At 37.5% G+C, this 16007-nt stretch overlaps 1 protein-coding gene across 1 annotated transcript in view; it reads right to left on the minus strand.

The window, feature by feature from the left end:
- The window catches only part of FRRS1 (ferric chelate reductase 1), a 48463-nt gene that overhangs the window by 14313 nt on the left and 18143 nt on the right, over positions 1–16007 (minus strand). Inside the window, exons 6-10 of the mRNA XM_006169020.3 lie at positions 13038–13220; positions 9487–9588; positions 8150–8297; positions 2264–2377; positions 553–668 (exon numbers count right to left, since the gene is read on the minus strand). Coding sequence (XP_006169082.1) covers positions 553–668; positions 2264–2377; positions 8150–8297; positions 9487–9588; positions 13038–13220 — 663 coding nt within the window. The remainder of the gene's footprint in view (positions 1–552; positions 669–2263; positions 2378–8149; positions 8298–9486; positions 9589–13037; positions 13221–16007) is intronic.

Genomic DNA, 16007 nt, shown 5'->3' on the forward strand with positions numbered 1-16007 from the left:
CTTTGTTTTGAAGGGCACTTATTGACTCTTGCTTGCTTGTAAAGAGACTGCTTTCCCATCTGATGGGAAGGTGCAGCCTGAAAAGAACACTTCCGGTTTCTCGTTCCACTCCAAAAGGAAACAGGTGCTCTTGACCCCTGTGCATTCACTGTACTTCACCCAGAGGACAGACTGCTGCTTTGAAAGCAGGGTCCACCCACCATTTCTTTCTCCTGCTCTCTTGCCTCCTTTGACCCATCTTTTCTCAATGCAGTGGGTGAATATTCTTCCAGCATCTCCCCCAACCAGCAGACATGTAAGTGAGGGTCGCTGGAGTCCCAAAGAGACACACATGAATCTGACCCATTCTCCAACCCAGTCTGAGTATTCATAAAGCTATTTTCATCTTCATTGAGCATCTTGTATCTGTTCTAGATTGGCTAGAAAATAAATGGGAAAGAGACTCTCAACCCTACAACAGCTGTTACCACAAACAAACAGAAAAAAGTATTGTTCTCATGCTGCAATTTTCAAATGATAGGGAAATTGCATTAAACATTTTCTCCCACCTACCTGAAACCAAGCTGCTTCACCAAGGAAGAAAGCTTTCGACCAAACAGATCTGAAGAACCGGGCAATCAGTACACCTGTGCTGACAGTAGTCATCCACGCCACAAACATTAGGGCACCTACAGGGGAGAAAAATACAGGGCTTTATATCACTAACTAAGCCTTTTCCCTTATTTTTTTAAAGCCTTTTCTTAAATGGCCAAGCCAAATGCTCAGAAAATATTAACAAGCAGCATAATATACTCGGGCGACCTAAGTCTAACCTCTAAAAAGAACCTATATATCACAGTTTTTAAAACCACCACTACTACTTCTAATAGTTTTTAAACCATCAGGTACTCTGAGTGCTTTGCAAGTATTAATCTAATTGATCTTCACAACAATCCTATGATGTTGTTACAATTATCATTCTGGTTTTGCTGGAGGGGAAACTAAGGCATAGCGAAGGTGAGGAGCTTTCCCAAAGTTACAAAGTTCGAACTGGAACCCAGCCTGGTTTCAGCAACTGTGCTCTCAACTATTATATTAATGCAGCCCATCTTCAGTTATTTCAGAGTTAGCTCACATCTCACTGGAAAAGACAATGAAAATCAAGCACACACATTGTTTGTGAATCCAATTACTGCCAAACTGGAGCTGCTACTTGAGTAGAAACAAATTAACACCATTAAAGTTACTGTCAAGCTTCACTGTGGTGATGTCTACGAAAATGCTACTGTAAGGGAGAACCCAGGAGAATACACCAAATAGGGAGAATCCCTCCAAAATACTAGTATTTTACAATTGTACATTATACACTACATTATTTCCCCGCTTTTAGATCCTGTCTTTTCAACAGGGTATTTTTCAAATGGAATCAACTCTCCTCTACAGAACTAGGGCATATGAGAGTCTTGTGTTTAGGCCACTGGTATTTCAATGGAATCTCATTCCTCATTGAACAATATGAGATTTAAGTGTAGTACTGAGTACTTTGTATACTCAGGTACTTGTATGCCGATCAGTTCAACAGCAGAACTGTGTCTTTGAAACTCAGCTATTATAATTCAACCATCAAAATCCCAGACCACTTTCATAAACATCTATTTTAATAAATAGCAGAAATTAATATATCATAACAGTTAAATTAATTAACCCTATGAGACTCAGCCCCAAATATAGAAACAATTAGAATGCTTTTTATAAATTAGAAGTGTCTCAAAATCTCCTTTGGTAATTTTAAGTGTGGCCAGGATGAAATCTCTGAATAACCGAATTATTTATTTTTAATAAAAATGAACAGACAAGTGACATGGTTTTCAAGGTGCTGGACTCCCACATGAGTGATTGCAGCTCAAGTCTCAGACCCAGAGGCTTAAGAATCACGTTGGGTGCAAGTGCATGTGTGCCAAATCCTGAGACAGTGGGGGAGAAGAGATTGCAGTGTGGCCATCCCCCATGGGAGGGTAATTTCTTATTCTCCTCTCTCTATCTCCAGCAAGCACATGCTCCCTATGGAAAAGAAAAAAGAAAAAAAAAAAAAAAAAAAAACACTACTACCTATAAAGGCCAACATTTAAACATAAAAAGTTTATGAAAATTCACTTAATTATGCCTATCACCTTTCCTAATACAGTCAGCATCGAGTGATTATTTATCATTATTATTAACGAAGATCATTAAATATGGTACATTTATTCCACAAAGTAGTAATAATACTGTACATAAAACTTACCATGAGCCTTCAAAAGAAGCGAAGAGTGAGATCCTCCTACGTTTTTTGGATCACCTGTCACGTCATATTTTTCATATGTAATCAACGGGTGCTGAGTATGCTTATAAATTCTACCTGAAATTTTTAAACATTTTTTTAAAAGATGACAAAGGAGAAACTTTTTCAGAGGAAAAGGAATTAAAATATGAACATGGCATGGAAACAAAATTTTTTAAGGTAATAAAAAATAATATCAACAGATAGGTCACTTATATGTAAAAACAAAATGAAGAAATTTGCAGGGCACAGGACCTTCTTAAAAAAAAAAAAAAAAAAAAAAGAACTAAGTTAAGCCAACCAAGCAATGAGACAAAATGAGGACTAGAGGCCCAGCCTCAGTGCCTCTTGAGTGAGAGGTGAAAGTAGGTGGTAGCATACTGAACTCCAATGCTGGAAGCCACCATGGCCAACCTTGGGTACACATTCCGGGCTGATCCAAAACTGCACTGAGCATGCCCAAAATTCTGACTAACTTGAAAATTGAAAATGAGGAGACTTTTTTTTTTTAGAATTATCTTATTTAATTTTATTTATTTATTTTAATTTGACCAGAGAGGAATAGAGTGAGAGAGAGCAAGAGAGAGAGAGAAAGTGAGAAAGCAAGCCACCAGGTCCAAGACTCAAACCGTGGTCGGCCATGTGGGAGTCCAGAACCCTTAACCACCATGCCACCTACTGGCCCCAAGGAGACCTTTTTAAAGTATTTCTAGGAAGGAAGAAAGGGATGAAAGAAAAGGAAGAAGAGAAAAAAGGAGAGAAAGAAGGAAGAAAAAAAATAAGGAGTAGGAATTGAAAGTTACACTAAAAGAATTGCTGGCATTTAAGAGATGATTTAAACAGCCAAAATAATTACTGTTAATATGGTCACAAATTACTGAAAATGTCAACTATAATTCTTGAAGGAGATTATATTTTTTTTTAAAAATCTATAAGCCACTAACCACCCCTCCATCTAAAATCCTAATAATAAACTAATAGAGATTAGGCCTGGGAAAAGAGGGTGGATAGAGGACAAAGAAAAGCATTTGATGATACAGTATTTGGCAAATGATAACTTCAGGCTGAGTTTGACAAACACACTAGCACACCAAAATCTCAAGTAACAGTGACATAAAAATTTAAGGATGTATATCTATTACTTATAATTACTCCTTATGTATAAAATTAGGTCTGTGACTGTATTGAATTATTCCCTCTGTGTGTATGTTCATTCTAGAAATCTATCCTACAAAAATACCCACTTTTAACAAAAGATGTACATACAAGAATGTTCACAGCTATTTCTTTTATCCTGGCCAATAAAAAGGTAAGCCAACAAAGTGTCCGTCATTAGGAGAATGAGTAAATAAATGATGAAACATACATGTTTTTAGAATACTATGCAATTGGTGTAATGGCTATGTCACTGGACTCCCATGTAGTCGACCGTGGTTCAAGTCCCAGACCCAGTGGCTTAAACTCAAGCCGGGTGTATGTGCGTGTGTGCCTAAGATCCAGAGAGGAGAATGGAGGAGAAGGGAATGTAGTACAGCCATCTCCCCCAGGGGGTGATTTCTCGCTTTCTGTCTCTCTGTCTCTCTCTGTCTTTCTGGAGAGTGCATGTGCTCTATAGCAAAAACCTTAAAAAGTAAAAAAACAAACAAACCCTCCAAAAAAAAAAAAAAAAAAAAAAAAGAATACTATGCAAATGTAAAAAATAAGGAATCTGGGAACCAGCAGTTAGCATAATGGCTATGCCGCTGGACTCCCACGTAGTCGACCGCGGTTCACATCCCGGACCCGGTGGCTTAAAACTCACGTCGGGCACGTGTGCGTGCATGCGCAAGATCCCGAGAGGAGAATGGAGGAGAAGGGATTGTGGCGTGGCCATCCCCCCTGGGGGGTGATTTCTCGCTTTCTGTCTCTCTGTCTGTCTCTGTCTGTCTGGCAAGTGCACACCCCCTATAGCAAAAACCTCTCCACAAAAAAAAAAAAGGGGGGGGGAGAAAAAAAATGCTATATACAGCTTTAAATTAGGAAAATGCTATACACAACTTTACATTGTAAAAAAAAATTTTCAAAATCTAAATGCAATGGGTGAATTTCTGGGAAAATACAGAATTATAAAAATTGAAAAAAAAAAAAAAGAAAATCAGCTGAAAAAGAAGTAACCTTGGAAAGTAATAACAATAGAAGAATTTGTTTTAATTAGTCAAATATTTCTGTCCCACATTCAGACTATTATGTGAGTGAGTGCTAACTTATCATTAAAAAATACTTTCACCTTTAAAAATTCCATTTTATTGGGGACCAGCAGATGGTGAAATGGCTATGTTGCTGGACTCCCATGAAGTCAACCAAGGTTCGAGTCCCAGACCCAGTGACTTAAAACTCACATTGGGCACATATATGTGCATGCCCAAGATCTCAAGAGGATAATGGAGAAGAGATTGTGGCATGGCCATCCCCTCTGAGAGGGGATTTCTTGCTTTCTTTTTCTCTGTCTCTACAACAAGTGCACATGCCCTATAGCAAAAATCTCTCTAAAATAAAAAAGAAAGAAAAAAATTTTAATTCCATTTTAATCAAACTCTTCTGAAGTTTACCCTATGATATAAGCATAATAGTGAAACCAAAACTAGGCATGTGGCCATTCACTCAAATAAAACATACATACACAAAAAATCCCATGACTATAGGTCAAAATCTGAATACAGATGTGAAAAGTTTTTTAAAAAATAAGTGAATCAAATCATTTGTGTGTTAAAAGAATAATTTAAAATAATCAAATAAGGTTTATCCCAGGAAAGTGAGGATCATTCACCACCCAGACAATTAAGAAAGAGATGGTAGGGGCCAGCAGGCGGCATGGGTTAAGGCGCTGGACTCCCACAAGGCCGAACATGGTTTGAGTCCCAGACTTGACTGCTTTCTTCTCGCTTTCTCTCCTCTCTCTCTCACTCTCGCTCTCGCTCTCGCTCTCTCCCTAGTGAGCATGCATGTCCTATGGCAAATTAGAAAATAATAATGATAATTAATAAAATCAAATATTTTAAAAAAAAAGAAAAGGATAGTAAAGTATCTGAATATTTGCCCAAAAGACAATAAATGAAATTCAGCACATATTATGACATGAACTCTTATTAAAGCTAGGAACAGAAGGACATTTCCTCAACACAATAAAGGATATCCACCAAAAAGTATAACAAACAAGACACTTAATATTGACTATTAGAAGCGTTTGTGTCAAAACAGGATGAACACAAGAATGCTGGCCACATTACTAATGTCACTACATCGTCCTGGGAGAACCACACAATGCAACAAAGCAAGAAAGAAAGTGAGGGCTGTGGACTTGCTGCTATTTGCACATTAACCTAAAAAAATCCAAGATAACCAACAGGAAAACCAGGTGGCTAAAATCAAGATACATATTCCAAAATCAATAACTTTGCTATATACCAACAATTTTAGAAAATGCAAGAAAACTATTCCATTCACATTAAGTCCTATAAGAAGAAAACCATGAAATTTCACTGGAAAAGACATCTATGTAAAATCTGATAAATGGAATATTCCAATATATTCCTCAGATAGGAGAACTAGCTATTACAAAGAGTTACTACTTCCCCAAGTTAATGTAAAATTTCAGTACAATTTTAACCACATCTCAACAAGATTTTTAATAGAATTTGACAAATAATTTCTAAAGTTCATTTAAAAGAACAGATATACAATGAATAGGTTAAGAATTCTTGAAAAAGAAACCAGGAGGGGAATCATGGGCTATCAAAATCCACAACCTATTATAAAAGCTATAGTAATTCCAATTAATACAGGAAGAGACAAATGCATCAATGGAAGAACAGATAAACTAGAAGTAATTTTAGTTATTGATGGAATTTTAGTGTATGCTGAAGAGGCTTTGAAAATAGTGGAGGGGAAAATGGAGTTTCAAAAAACAGAGTCAAGACACCCGGTTATTCATTCAGCAAATGCTATTATACCATGGCTTGTTATAACAGAGATCAGAGATAAAGCAGAAAATGAAGAGTTCTATGTAATGAATGCCTATAGAAGAGAGTGCCAAGAGGAAAGAGATAATAATTGTCAGGAACTACAAAAACATCAAAAAGAAAACCATAAAGGTAACTATTGAAAATGACAAGAAAGGCACTGAAGAAGTTTAAAATGCCTGTATTAGTCAAGTGGTAGTGAAGAAAAAGAGAACACATTTCCAACAAACCTGAGAGTCAAGTTAGAAGAAAATTGCTTTGAAACTCTGACTCGCTGTTTAGCCACAGACTAAGCACAAACTTAACCTTCATGAAACCAGAGGCTATTACAATTTTAGCATTCCATTGCAGGGCTCCATTACAATTTTGTAATTATATGAAAACCCTTTACACAAATTGCCAGCTCTGCTCTAAGGAAGGTTGAGTTCATGTTTAGTGCAAACCTTCACAGTATTATATGATCAATAGTGTTCCTAAATTGTTTAAATAACAGGTCGTGTGACAATAGGGTCCAGGACTCAATGCACGGTCAACTACGTGGAAGTCAAGCAACATAACCATTAGGCCAACAATTTCTTTTTTAAATCTCTAATGGAGGAACCGGCAGATGGTGTGGTGGTTAGAGGCTCTGGATTCCCACATGGCCAACCATGGTTTGAGTTCCAGACCTGGTGGCTTGCTTTCTCACCTCTCTCTCTCTCTCTCTCTCTCTTGCTCTTTCTCTCTCTGGTCAAATTAAATCACTATGCATGCTTTCTGACTTAAAAAACAAACACAAGCTAAATAAGATAATTTTTTAAAAATCTCTATTGGAAATAAAAAACTATTTTAGGCTGAACTTAGCATCAGATTCACTTAGAAAGATGTGGGGCAGGCGTGGAATATTATTCAGTCATTAAAAAAAAAATCCCTGGCAATTGGTAGAAAGTGGATAAATATGGAAGATTTGTTGCTGAGTGAAGCAATTCAGGCTATGAAAGAGAGACATTGTATGTCTCCACTTAACATACACCAACTGTTCGCACCCTATGGAAAAGGCTGAAAGATTGGAGGGCATAAAAGCATTGAAAATTGTTATGGACACAAGACAATATGGAAGGAGAGTGGGAGAGGGGAAGAGTGTAGAGAAGGAAATTAGGGAGAAAAATAGAGAAGTAAGACATTTGTGGGACACAAAAATATTTTATTACCTGTTGATGTGTATAGTATTCTCAACTGGACTCATCTGAGATGTACTTAATGTTGGGCAAATTGTCTCTACAAGTTAGACGATGTATAGTGATTGAATGTACAAAAATAATAATATTAATAAATAAAAATTTTAAAAAGAAAGATGTGGTACAGGAAATACACCACAGCAGTGAGTGGTATAAAGCATTCTCCTTCAATGTGAGCTCTTACTCCTCACCCCACCTCTCAGGAAAAAGTTCAGGTCTAAAGAGATGAGATTCATAAAGAGAATGTTTTCCCACAAGAATCAATATTTCTTACAACAACCCCAAAGACGCTGTTTCTAGGGACCAATGAACAATGTGCTACACTCAATTAAGCCCCAAGTTATGGTTCTTAACAAGATATATATAGCTCTTCTGGTGCAAATGCACTTTAACAACCAGAAGCCATTATAATCGTAAGCTGTGTTACCTTATAACACAGTCGACACTCTGCCTAGTTTCCAGGGAAACAAAGCTAGAAGGCTAACCAAAAGTCAAGGTTTTAGGCAAAATGGAAAGGGCTTATGACTCCTTATTCACAAGTGTGTACCTTAAAAGTAAATAATTACAGTAGAATCTCAGAAGGGAGGAACGGAGAAAACAATCTTCAAAAGGCAGGTTTTTATCAGTATACTTACCATCATTAGCTGCACCATCTGCTAGAAATATGTAGTAGCTTGTGTTTAGATCAAATCTATTCTTAACCCCAGGAAGGGTAATGTTTCTTCTGAAAGAGCACTGCATAATACCGTCCGCCAGCCTCCAAGCCATATCCTCAAGAGGACCCTACAAACACACACAATGGGTCTTCTCAGCACTTTCCAAAGATTTACTAAAAATAAGAGATGATCAAAATCCTGAGCTATTCAATTTCCTTTCCCTAAGATCGTATGTGCATGTTTGTCTGCAGTGTCATTGTGTTTCCACTTCCTCTTTGAAAAATACAAGCAACATTTTTTCCCCAGTTTATTTGTCTTTATTCCACTTGGCAAAAATATTATTTTTATGTTGAGCCAGAAGTCCTCAATTCCTCTACCCATGATAGAAGCTTTGGCAGATGGGGGCCAGCAGGTGGCATGGTGGCTAAGGTGCTGGACTCCCACATGTGTGACTGCAGTTCAAGTCTCAGACCTAGTGGTTTGCTTTCACACTTTCCCTCTCTGTCTCTCTCTCTTTGCTGAGGCCTATAGCAACCTTAATAAAAATGATAATAATAATAAAATAATTTTTTTAAAAGAAACTTTGGCAGACATACTAACTCCACCTGGCCACAAGCACACAATCAAAAATACTAAAGAAATTATTAATAATACCTTAGTGACCTAGATACAATATGCAGCTGGGAAGGAGTTCCACGCCAGCTGTGGGAGTCAACCCCACGGGAAAGCTGAGCCCACTATGTCCTCAGTGATAGCTCCCACTCAGTCAGAACGTATTTGCAATGTCATTAAGTGATAGCTATTGCTCCTTCAGAGTTCATTTGCTTGTCAACCACCCTGTGAAAAGACACTTCTCTGCCAGATATAGCCTACCTTTGGCACAGATGCCAACAAAGGGCACTTAAGACAACTAACGGCCCAAGGCACCAGTTTTTACCATATGTGCTCCTACTTCTCTTTAGTCAAGAAATTCTTTCTGTCACACATAAGCATCTTCTTAGAATCCTGTCCGTAAGCTTTTGAAAGGGGGCTGATGTTCTAACCAGCTTAACAACCATAAAACACTTTTTTAAGGATGTAATGAAAAGGATTTATGTGGCACAAGCAAGAATTCATCTTTTCCTACAAGAGACACTTGTCTTGCATGTCCTACAATATAGAAAAGTTTCTGAGAGATCATTATAAGAAAGGAACCCTGCTACAAGGCTGCCAGCTACAGGGGCTGGAAGCTATCCTCAAGCACAGCCCTGCCAGTGACAGCACACAGCAGGAAAGTGGGCCAATCGGGTGGAGGGTCCCAGGATTTTTACACCTACCCTGGGGTCCATCACAGGGGGACTTCGTCCAGTCAAATGGGATGGCTGTATGACCACAGTCTGATCTTCATGAATACACAAGTATGCATCATCATCATCACCCTGAAAAACAATTGCAAATGAGAAAGGCTTAAATGAATTTCAGTATTTTGGGTTTTTTTTTTAAAGTCCCTAACAAAATCAAATGTTATCTGATGCTTTTAAAACATAATTTTACTGACTCGTTCTTAAATGATAGTATGAATTCTAGAGAATTGACTAATTTGTTAAATTAAAATGATTGTTATAATTAAAAAGCACTAAAACCCTAGTCTAAAATATAGATTAAAATAGACATATTACACATTTGTATATCCATTAAGCCCATCACCAATTGAGTATCACTGCTAATGCTTTCATGTATCTTCATCCAAACATACCTGTATTTATATCTATTTCTCCTTTCCATATAGGAAAATACAGATTTTTAAACTTTTTTTAAAATAACTTACCATCAATATTATTATTATAAAGTAAATATCAATAAATAAATATAGAGAATAATAAAAATGGTAAGCTTCATTGTATTGGATTTTTTGGTAACTCTTAAGATGAAAAATACCATAATTAAACATTGCTACATATTGTACACACTCAATACATTTAATAAATATATGACAAGTAAAAGGAAAGCATCTAAGTCCCAACAAGAATGTCTCTGAAGACCAGGAAGATGGTGGCAGCAATACATGAGTTGATCTATCTCCTGGGAGGGTACCCAGCCATCAATACTGAGAGCTGCTTTTTAAATATTGTTGTTGATTATGAAGAACGGGGAACACACAGAAACATGAGGAGGGAAGATGACAAATTCGGTTTTAAACACACTGGTTTGTGTTGTGGAGATATGTTGTTCATCCAGGCATGACTAGCTAGTGGCTAGAAATCATGATATGGCGTTCAAGAGCAGTCAGGACTGTGACTATACTAGAATCTGGGCTTTGGGAGATTTTTGTATAGAACAAGATGCTACAGGTCAGGGGAAGGAGAAGAATGGAAGTTAATAATGTGTGTATTTGATAGACTTCATATTATTTCACAAAATAGCTCAGATGGGGAAGATGTACTTGGCAATACAGTTAAAATTCAGACATTAGCAAGTTACTGCTAACACAAATATAGAAATATCATACTTCTTATCCATTTTAGAGATGATGACTAAATGGGAATCAGCAGTTAGCATAATAGCTATGTTGCTGGACTCCCACGTAGTCGACTGCGGTTCGTGTCCCGGACCCAGTGGCTTAAAACTCACGCCGGGCACATGTGCGTGCGTGCCCAAGATCCCGAGAGGAGAATGGAGGAGAATGGAGGAGAAGGGATTGCGGCGTGACCATCCCCCCTGGGGGGTGATTTCTCGCTTTCTGTCTCTATGTCTCTCTCTGTCTGTCTGGCAAGCGCACGTGCCCTATAGTGAAAAATCTCTCCAAAAAAAAAAAGAGATGATGTCTAAAACAATTACTATCACCAATTTAAAAGCAAAATTGAGGGATTAAGTGGGGAGAGGGGTATAATTCAGGTTATCTAATCAGTATTCACAACATCAGATACTTGCAGTATTTAAATTTACCTTATATATACTCAAAAGAAATATGGATCATAAAAATACCCTAAACATTTAAAAATAGCAACCCAAAATAAAAATAACCACTTTAAAAGCATATTTTGAGGATGATTCATTTCCCCCAATTTAGGCAAAAAGGTACACAGATGATTTTAATCATTAAAGAGGATTGCTCTGTAAATAACTTGCACCTGCATAATTAAGTCTTTCTTATAAACATTTTTGATGAGTACTAGACTAGAAACAGATAAGATTTCTAAGTAAAATAAATATATCCTGAATTGGGACTAAACTGCTTTTATGCTATCCATGCTTACAATTCAGAACAGAACTAAAAATCCTACCTGTAGGCTTCTCATCACCATACTCAACTCGATAATAGTCTCTCTCTCTCACTTGTGCGCTCTCTCTCTCTCTCTCTCTCTCTCTCACCTACAGATTTTATATGACAGGTACAAGGAAAGGTGTTATTATAGTATACTGTGCCATGTAACCTTATGAGTGACTTAAATAATTTTTAAGTGACAAGAGCATATATCTAAATGAATGCTATACCTAAAAGAGGAACCCAGATGAAACTAGACACTTACTCAACAAGACCGCCATTGTTAATCCTATTTGGAGTCATCTTCAGAATTTCCTTCACATCCAGTTTTTGTCTTATCACATTAACCCAACAAGTACCTTCACCATCTTTCATTATTGCTTTATGATCAAATGTTATTTGTCACCTAACCCCATCATTCACTTTATGCACCGAACTTGATTCCTTTTAACTGACACTGAGAATACCCAATAGAATATTCTTCAGAGCTGATAGCAATTACAAAAAGGACATGGAGAAAATGTTTTGAATAATCACAGCATCATATGAATGAATATAAAATCTCACTTAAAAGCAACTCTGAAGGGGAAAGAGCCATAATTTTTTACATGTTGTTTTGTAACACACATGCTATATCCTGCGTCTAAGAGAATGAAGGTATGTTCTTTGATTAATGAGAGAAAATAGTATGTGCATTGTACAGCTATACCGTAAACCACGTAGGTCAAGTGCATGCACTGAAATGCTATCACCCTAAAAAAAGTAATGCTGGCTTCTTGAGATAGTTTGCAACCAATGTGGCCGGGGTGCACTTTCAGGGAAAGCATTAGTTCTGTCACAGCCATCTCAGAGTTCTTTTTCTTTTTCAAAATATGATTCCCTAAAGAAGTGATGTTAAGTGTAAATCTTGACAAGAAGAAAACCCTCAAGAAAAGACTCCTTGCCTTTGCCAATGTGGAAATAAAGCACTTTCTCCTTTTGCAATTGTCCCCCTTATCCACTGCCAATTCTTCTTGAACAGGACGTCCATATGTCCTGGTCACAAGACTCCCATTCCCTGGGAAATCAGGACTACTGTGTTCTCTCTCACCATAGCACAAGGCTGCCACCCATAGAATGAACCCAAGCATCAGCAGCACCCAGGGACAACGAGAGCTGGCTTAACATATCGAGGACAAAGGAGCCTCCTGGTACCCAGTACATTTTGCCTGGACACACAGGTTTAAGTCTCTGTTTGGGAAATGCACTGATGACCACTAAAATAGGGACGCCAAGAACAGGAACACATGCTACAGTTCCAGCCACTTACATAAGCAACATGACATTTTACGTAGAGCCACTTTTTTTCACTGAACCTCTTACTTTATCACAGAGAGACAAGCATAAAATGGGAAACCGGAAGTAAAATTACTGTCTGTTCTTGGAGGTATATAATTGCCCAACCGTTACAATTAAGAAACATTCAAAGCCATTTACTTAGAATCTGTCCTAAGTTACTTTCTCCTCCTCATTCCACCCTTAAGAATGATCACTTGACTCTGGAACAGTTAATCCACTGCTGATTAGAGCTCACTCCAATGATCATCATCATCACTACCACCGATGTAAGTGAGAGGTACAAACCATCCATCGGTCGTGAGAAAACGCAAAGGATAAGTAGCCATTACTGGGTCCGCTCATTTCCACCATCACCGAGTGGCCATCTCTTGTGAAGGACAAGAAGACGCAGGCATGCTCCTGCTCTGGGTCACAGTTCAAAGGACTCCTAATACAGAACTTCTTGTTCCCACAGCCTGAAGCATTGAACTAGAAAAGTAACGGGAAAAAAAAAAATCTTAATTATTAAGCAAGCAGCTCATTGCTGATGACAGAACCACTACCTTCAAGTACAGGTTTTTAATGAGAATACCTTTTCATAATAAGGTTTCAAATAAGGGAACAAAAAAAAATCCCAAATTAGAAAAGATCAGAGCTGTAGTTAGATAGGCTGTGAGCTTTTAAACTTAATTAATTTTAATTAAAATTTGGAAAACATAGCACTAGCTGGACTGTAACTGTATAAGAGTATTAAAGTTCCTTTAGTACACAAAACATTTCACATTAGGTATGTTCTGGAGCAAAATTTCTGGTCAATTTTGAAAAACTTCTTAGGGAATATTTAAATCTACATTATCATTTTCGTGTAAAGGATATGCTCTAGTTTCCAGAGATAGAATTTTTAAAGCAAACAGACCCTTAGCAAATTTTTATAGTTAGATCTTAGACTCTGCTTTTAGAATTCAGATTCAGATTTGATACTAAAATAATACTGGGCCATCGGAAAAGTCATGACACATTTTTCTGTGCAAATATATGTCATGACCTTCCTGACAACTTAATATAACCAAAAATAAACCAGTTAATCCAATATATACCGCCATTCCAAAGAGTAATGATTTAATGGGAGGAGAAACAAGGAGCACTAAACTGAGAGTTAATCCAAATGATTAAGTTTAACTGCACTATTGAGTCTTCTATAATGACTTACTCTAGGGTTGCTTGGTATATCACACAAAAGTCTCAAAAAAAAACAAAAAAAAAAGGGACCAGCAGTTAGTGTAATGGCTATGTCGCTGGACTCCCATGTAGTCAACCGCAGTTCAAGTCTCAGACCCGGTGGCTTACACTCATGCCGGGTGCATGTGTAGGCGTGCCCAAGATCCCGAGAGGAGAATGGAGGAGAAAGGGCTGTGGCATGGCCATCCTCCCGGGGGGGGTGATTTCTTGCTTTCTATCTCTCTGTCTCTCTCTGTCTTTCTGGTGAGTGCACATGCCCTATAGCAAAAATCTCACCAAAAAAAAAAAAAATTAGATCTACAATTTGACAGAGTAAATGGAAATATCTTCTTAGAATGGGCTGTGACAGAACATTTCAGGAGAGGGCTAAACATTCATGTTATGTAACTAGATTTCATGGAAATGGAAAAACCAATCACAGTAGGGTGAAAGAACAGCCCATTAGGAACTAGGAAACTTGGACTTTGGTCTCTGCTCATCCCTTTACTCCCCACATTCGCCAAAGAATTTCTTCCCTCAAGTTCCTTTACCTTCAACTAAACAGCAAGAAAACTGAATGAAATAAACCCTGAGTGAGGTCTCTTCTTGCTCTAAAAATGCTATACCCCTATGACTGTAATGACTCTCTATAATTAGAAATTATAAAGTTGGCACAGAGACACAAGAAGCTCTAAGAAGAGCTGACACCTTTAAGTGAATATAATGGAAAGACAATAAAAGTTCATAGATTCCTACCAGAAGGCTCAGGTCTAAGTGGACTATTTATTCCTCTAAAGCAGTTTGTTTTGTATTTTTAAGGTTTACTCATTTATTTCTTCTGTGAATATGAGAGACAGAAAAAGAAAGAAAGAGAGAGAGAGAGACCTTTTAAGGTTTATTCATTTATTTCTTCTGTGAATATGAGAGGCAGAAAAAGAAAGAAAGAGAGAGACAGCACCCCCATTGGGGTCTTGATGTTGCTGTTCACCCCAACTTTAATCCAGCCCTAGATCATGGGCCAGCATATCCCCAGGGAAGTCTCTAGACTTGAACTGGGAACCCTCCCATGTAGATCCACCTAGCAAAGCATCATGTTTTACTGTTGTGCCTCTGTCTGTCCCCACCCCCAGAGCAGATTAAATAAATAATCATTAAGACTAAACTGAGGGTCAGCACTGAGGTACAGTGGTAATGCACTGCTCAAGAGAAGCCAGAATTCACATGGTGACCATGGTTCTGACTTCAGCCAGGGGAGCCCAAAATACACGAGGCATGTGCACAAGTGCCCAAGATCTGATGGACTGGAGGCCTGAAGGAAGGGAATCACAGTGTATCCAGGCTCTAGAGGGTGTTCATCTCTTCTCTCTCTTTCTCTCTCTCTCACTCTCGCTCTCGCTCTCTCTTTCTAGCATGTGCATGTGCTATCATAATAATAAAAAAAAAACTAGGAGCTATACAAATAATAAATCTAACTGCATGATCAAACAAAGGAGAAATATTCAAAATAATGTTATCAAATATAATGTCTATACATTATAAGATGCAGAAGAGAAGGAAAACAAAGTAAGACATTACATAAGAGGCTTGTTTTACTTACCCTTTTCTATACCAACAAAGAGGTATAAAAGGACAAAAGGAAAGAAAAAGAAAAGGAACTAAGTTTACTGAACATATTTATTAAGTGTAAGGCATAGTTAGAAAGTTTATACTTATTATTATTTTGTTTAATTCTCACAATGATACTAAGAGCTAGCTAGTATTATTTCTCATTCCAGGAAAGAAACTGAAAATGGAAATTTTGAAAATTAAAGAATCTTTCTAAAGATACACAGAAATTAGACAAGTCAGTTTTCAGATTCAAGTTTCTTCTTTCTATTCTAACAACCTACCTTAAGATATTTTTCATTATATCCACTTCTGAATTAAGAAGCATAATTTATTACAATTTCCTTCCGTAAAAACCCTTATCCCTACTGTTTCTTTTATGTAGTAGTGAAAGTCGTGACTCATTTAATGCATCATGACATTTCCAATGACCCAATAACATACATTACACCC

Source organism: Tupaia chinensis, unplaced genomic scaffold (assembly GCF_000334495.1).
Source record: "Tupaia chinensis unplaced genomic scaffold, TupChi_1.0 Scaffold146687_1, whole genome shotgun sequence".
Taxonomy (NCBI): domain Eukaryota; kingdom Metazoa; phylum Chordata; class Mammalia; order Scandentia; family Tupaiidae; genus Tupaia; species Tupaia belangeri.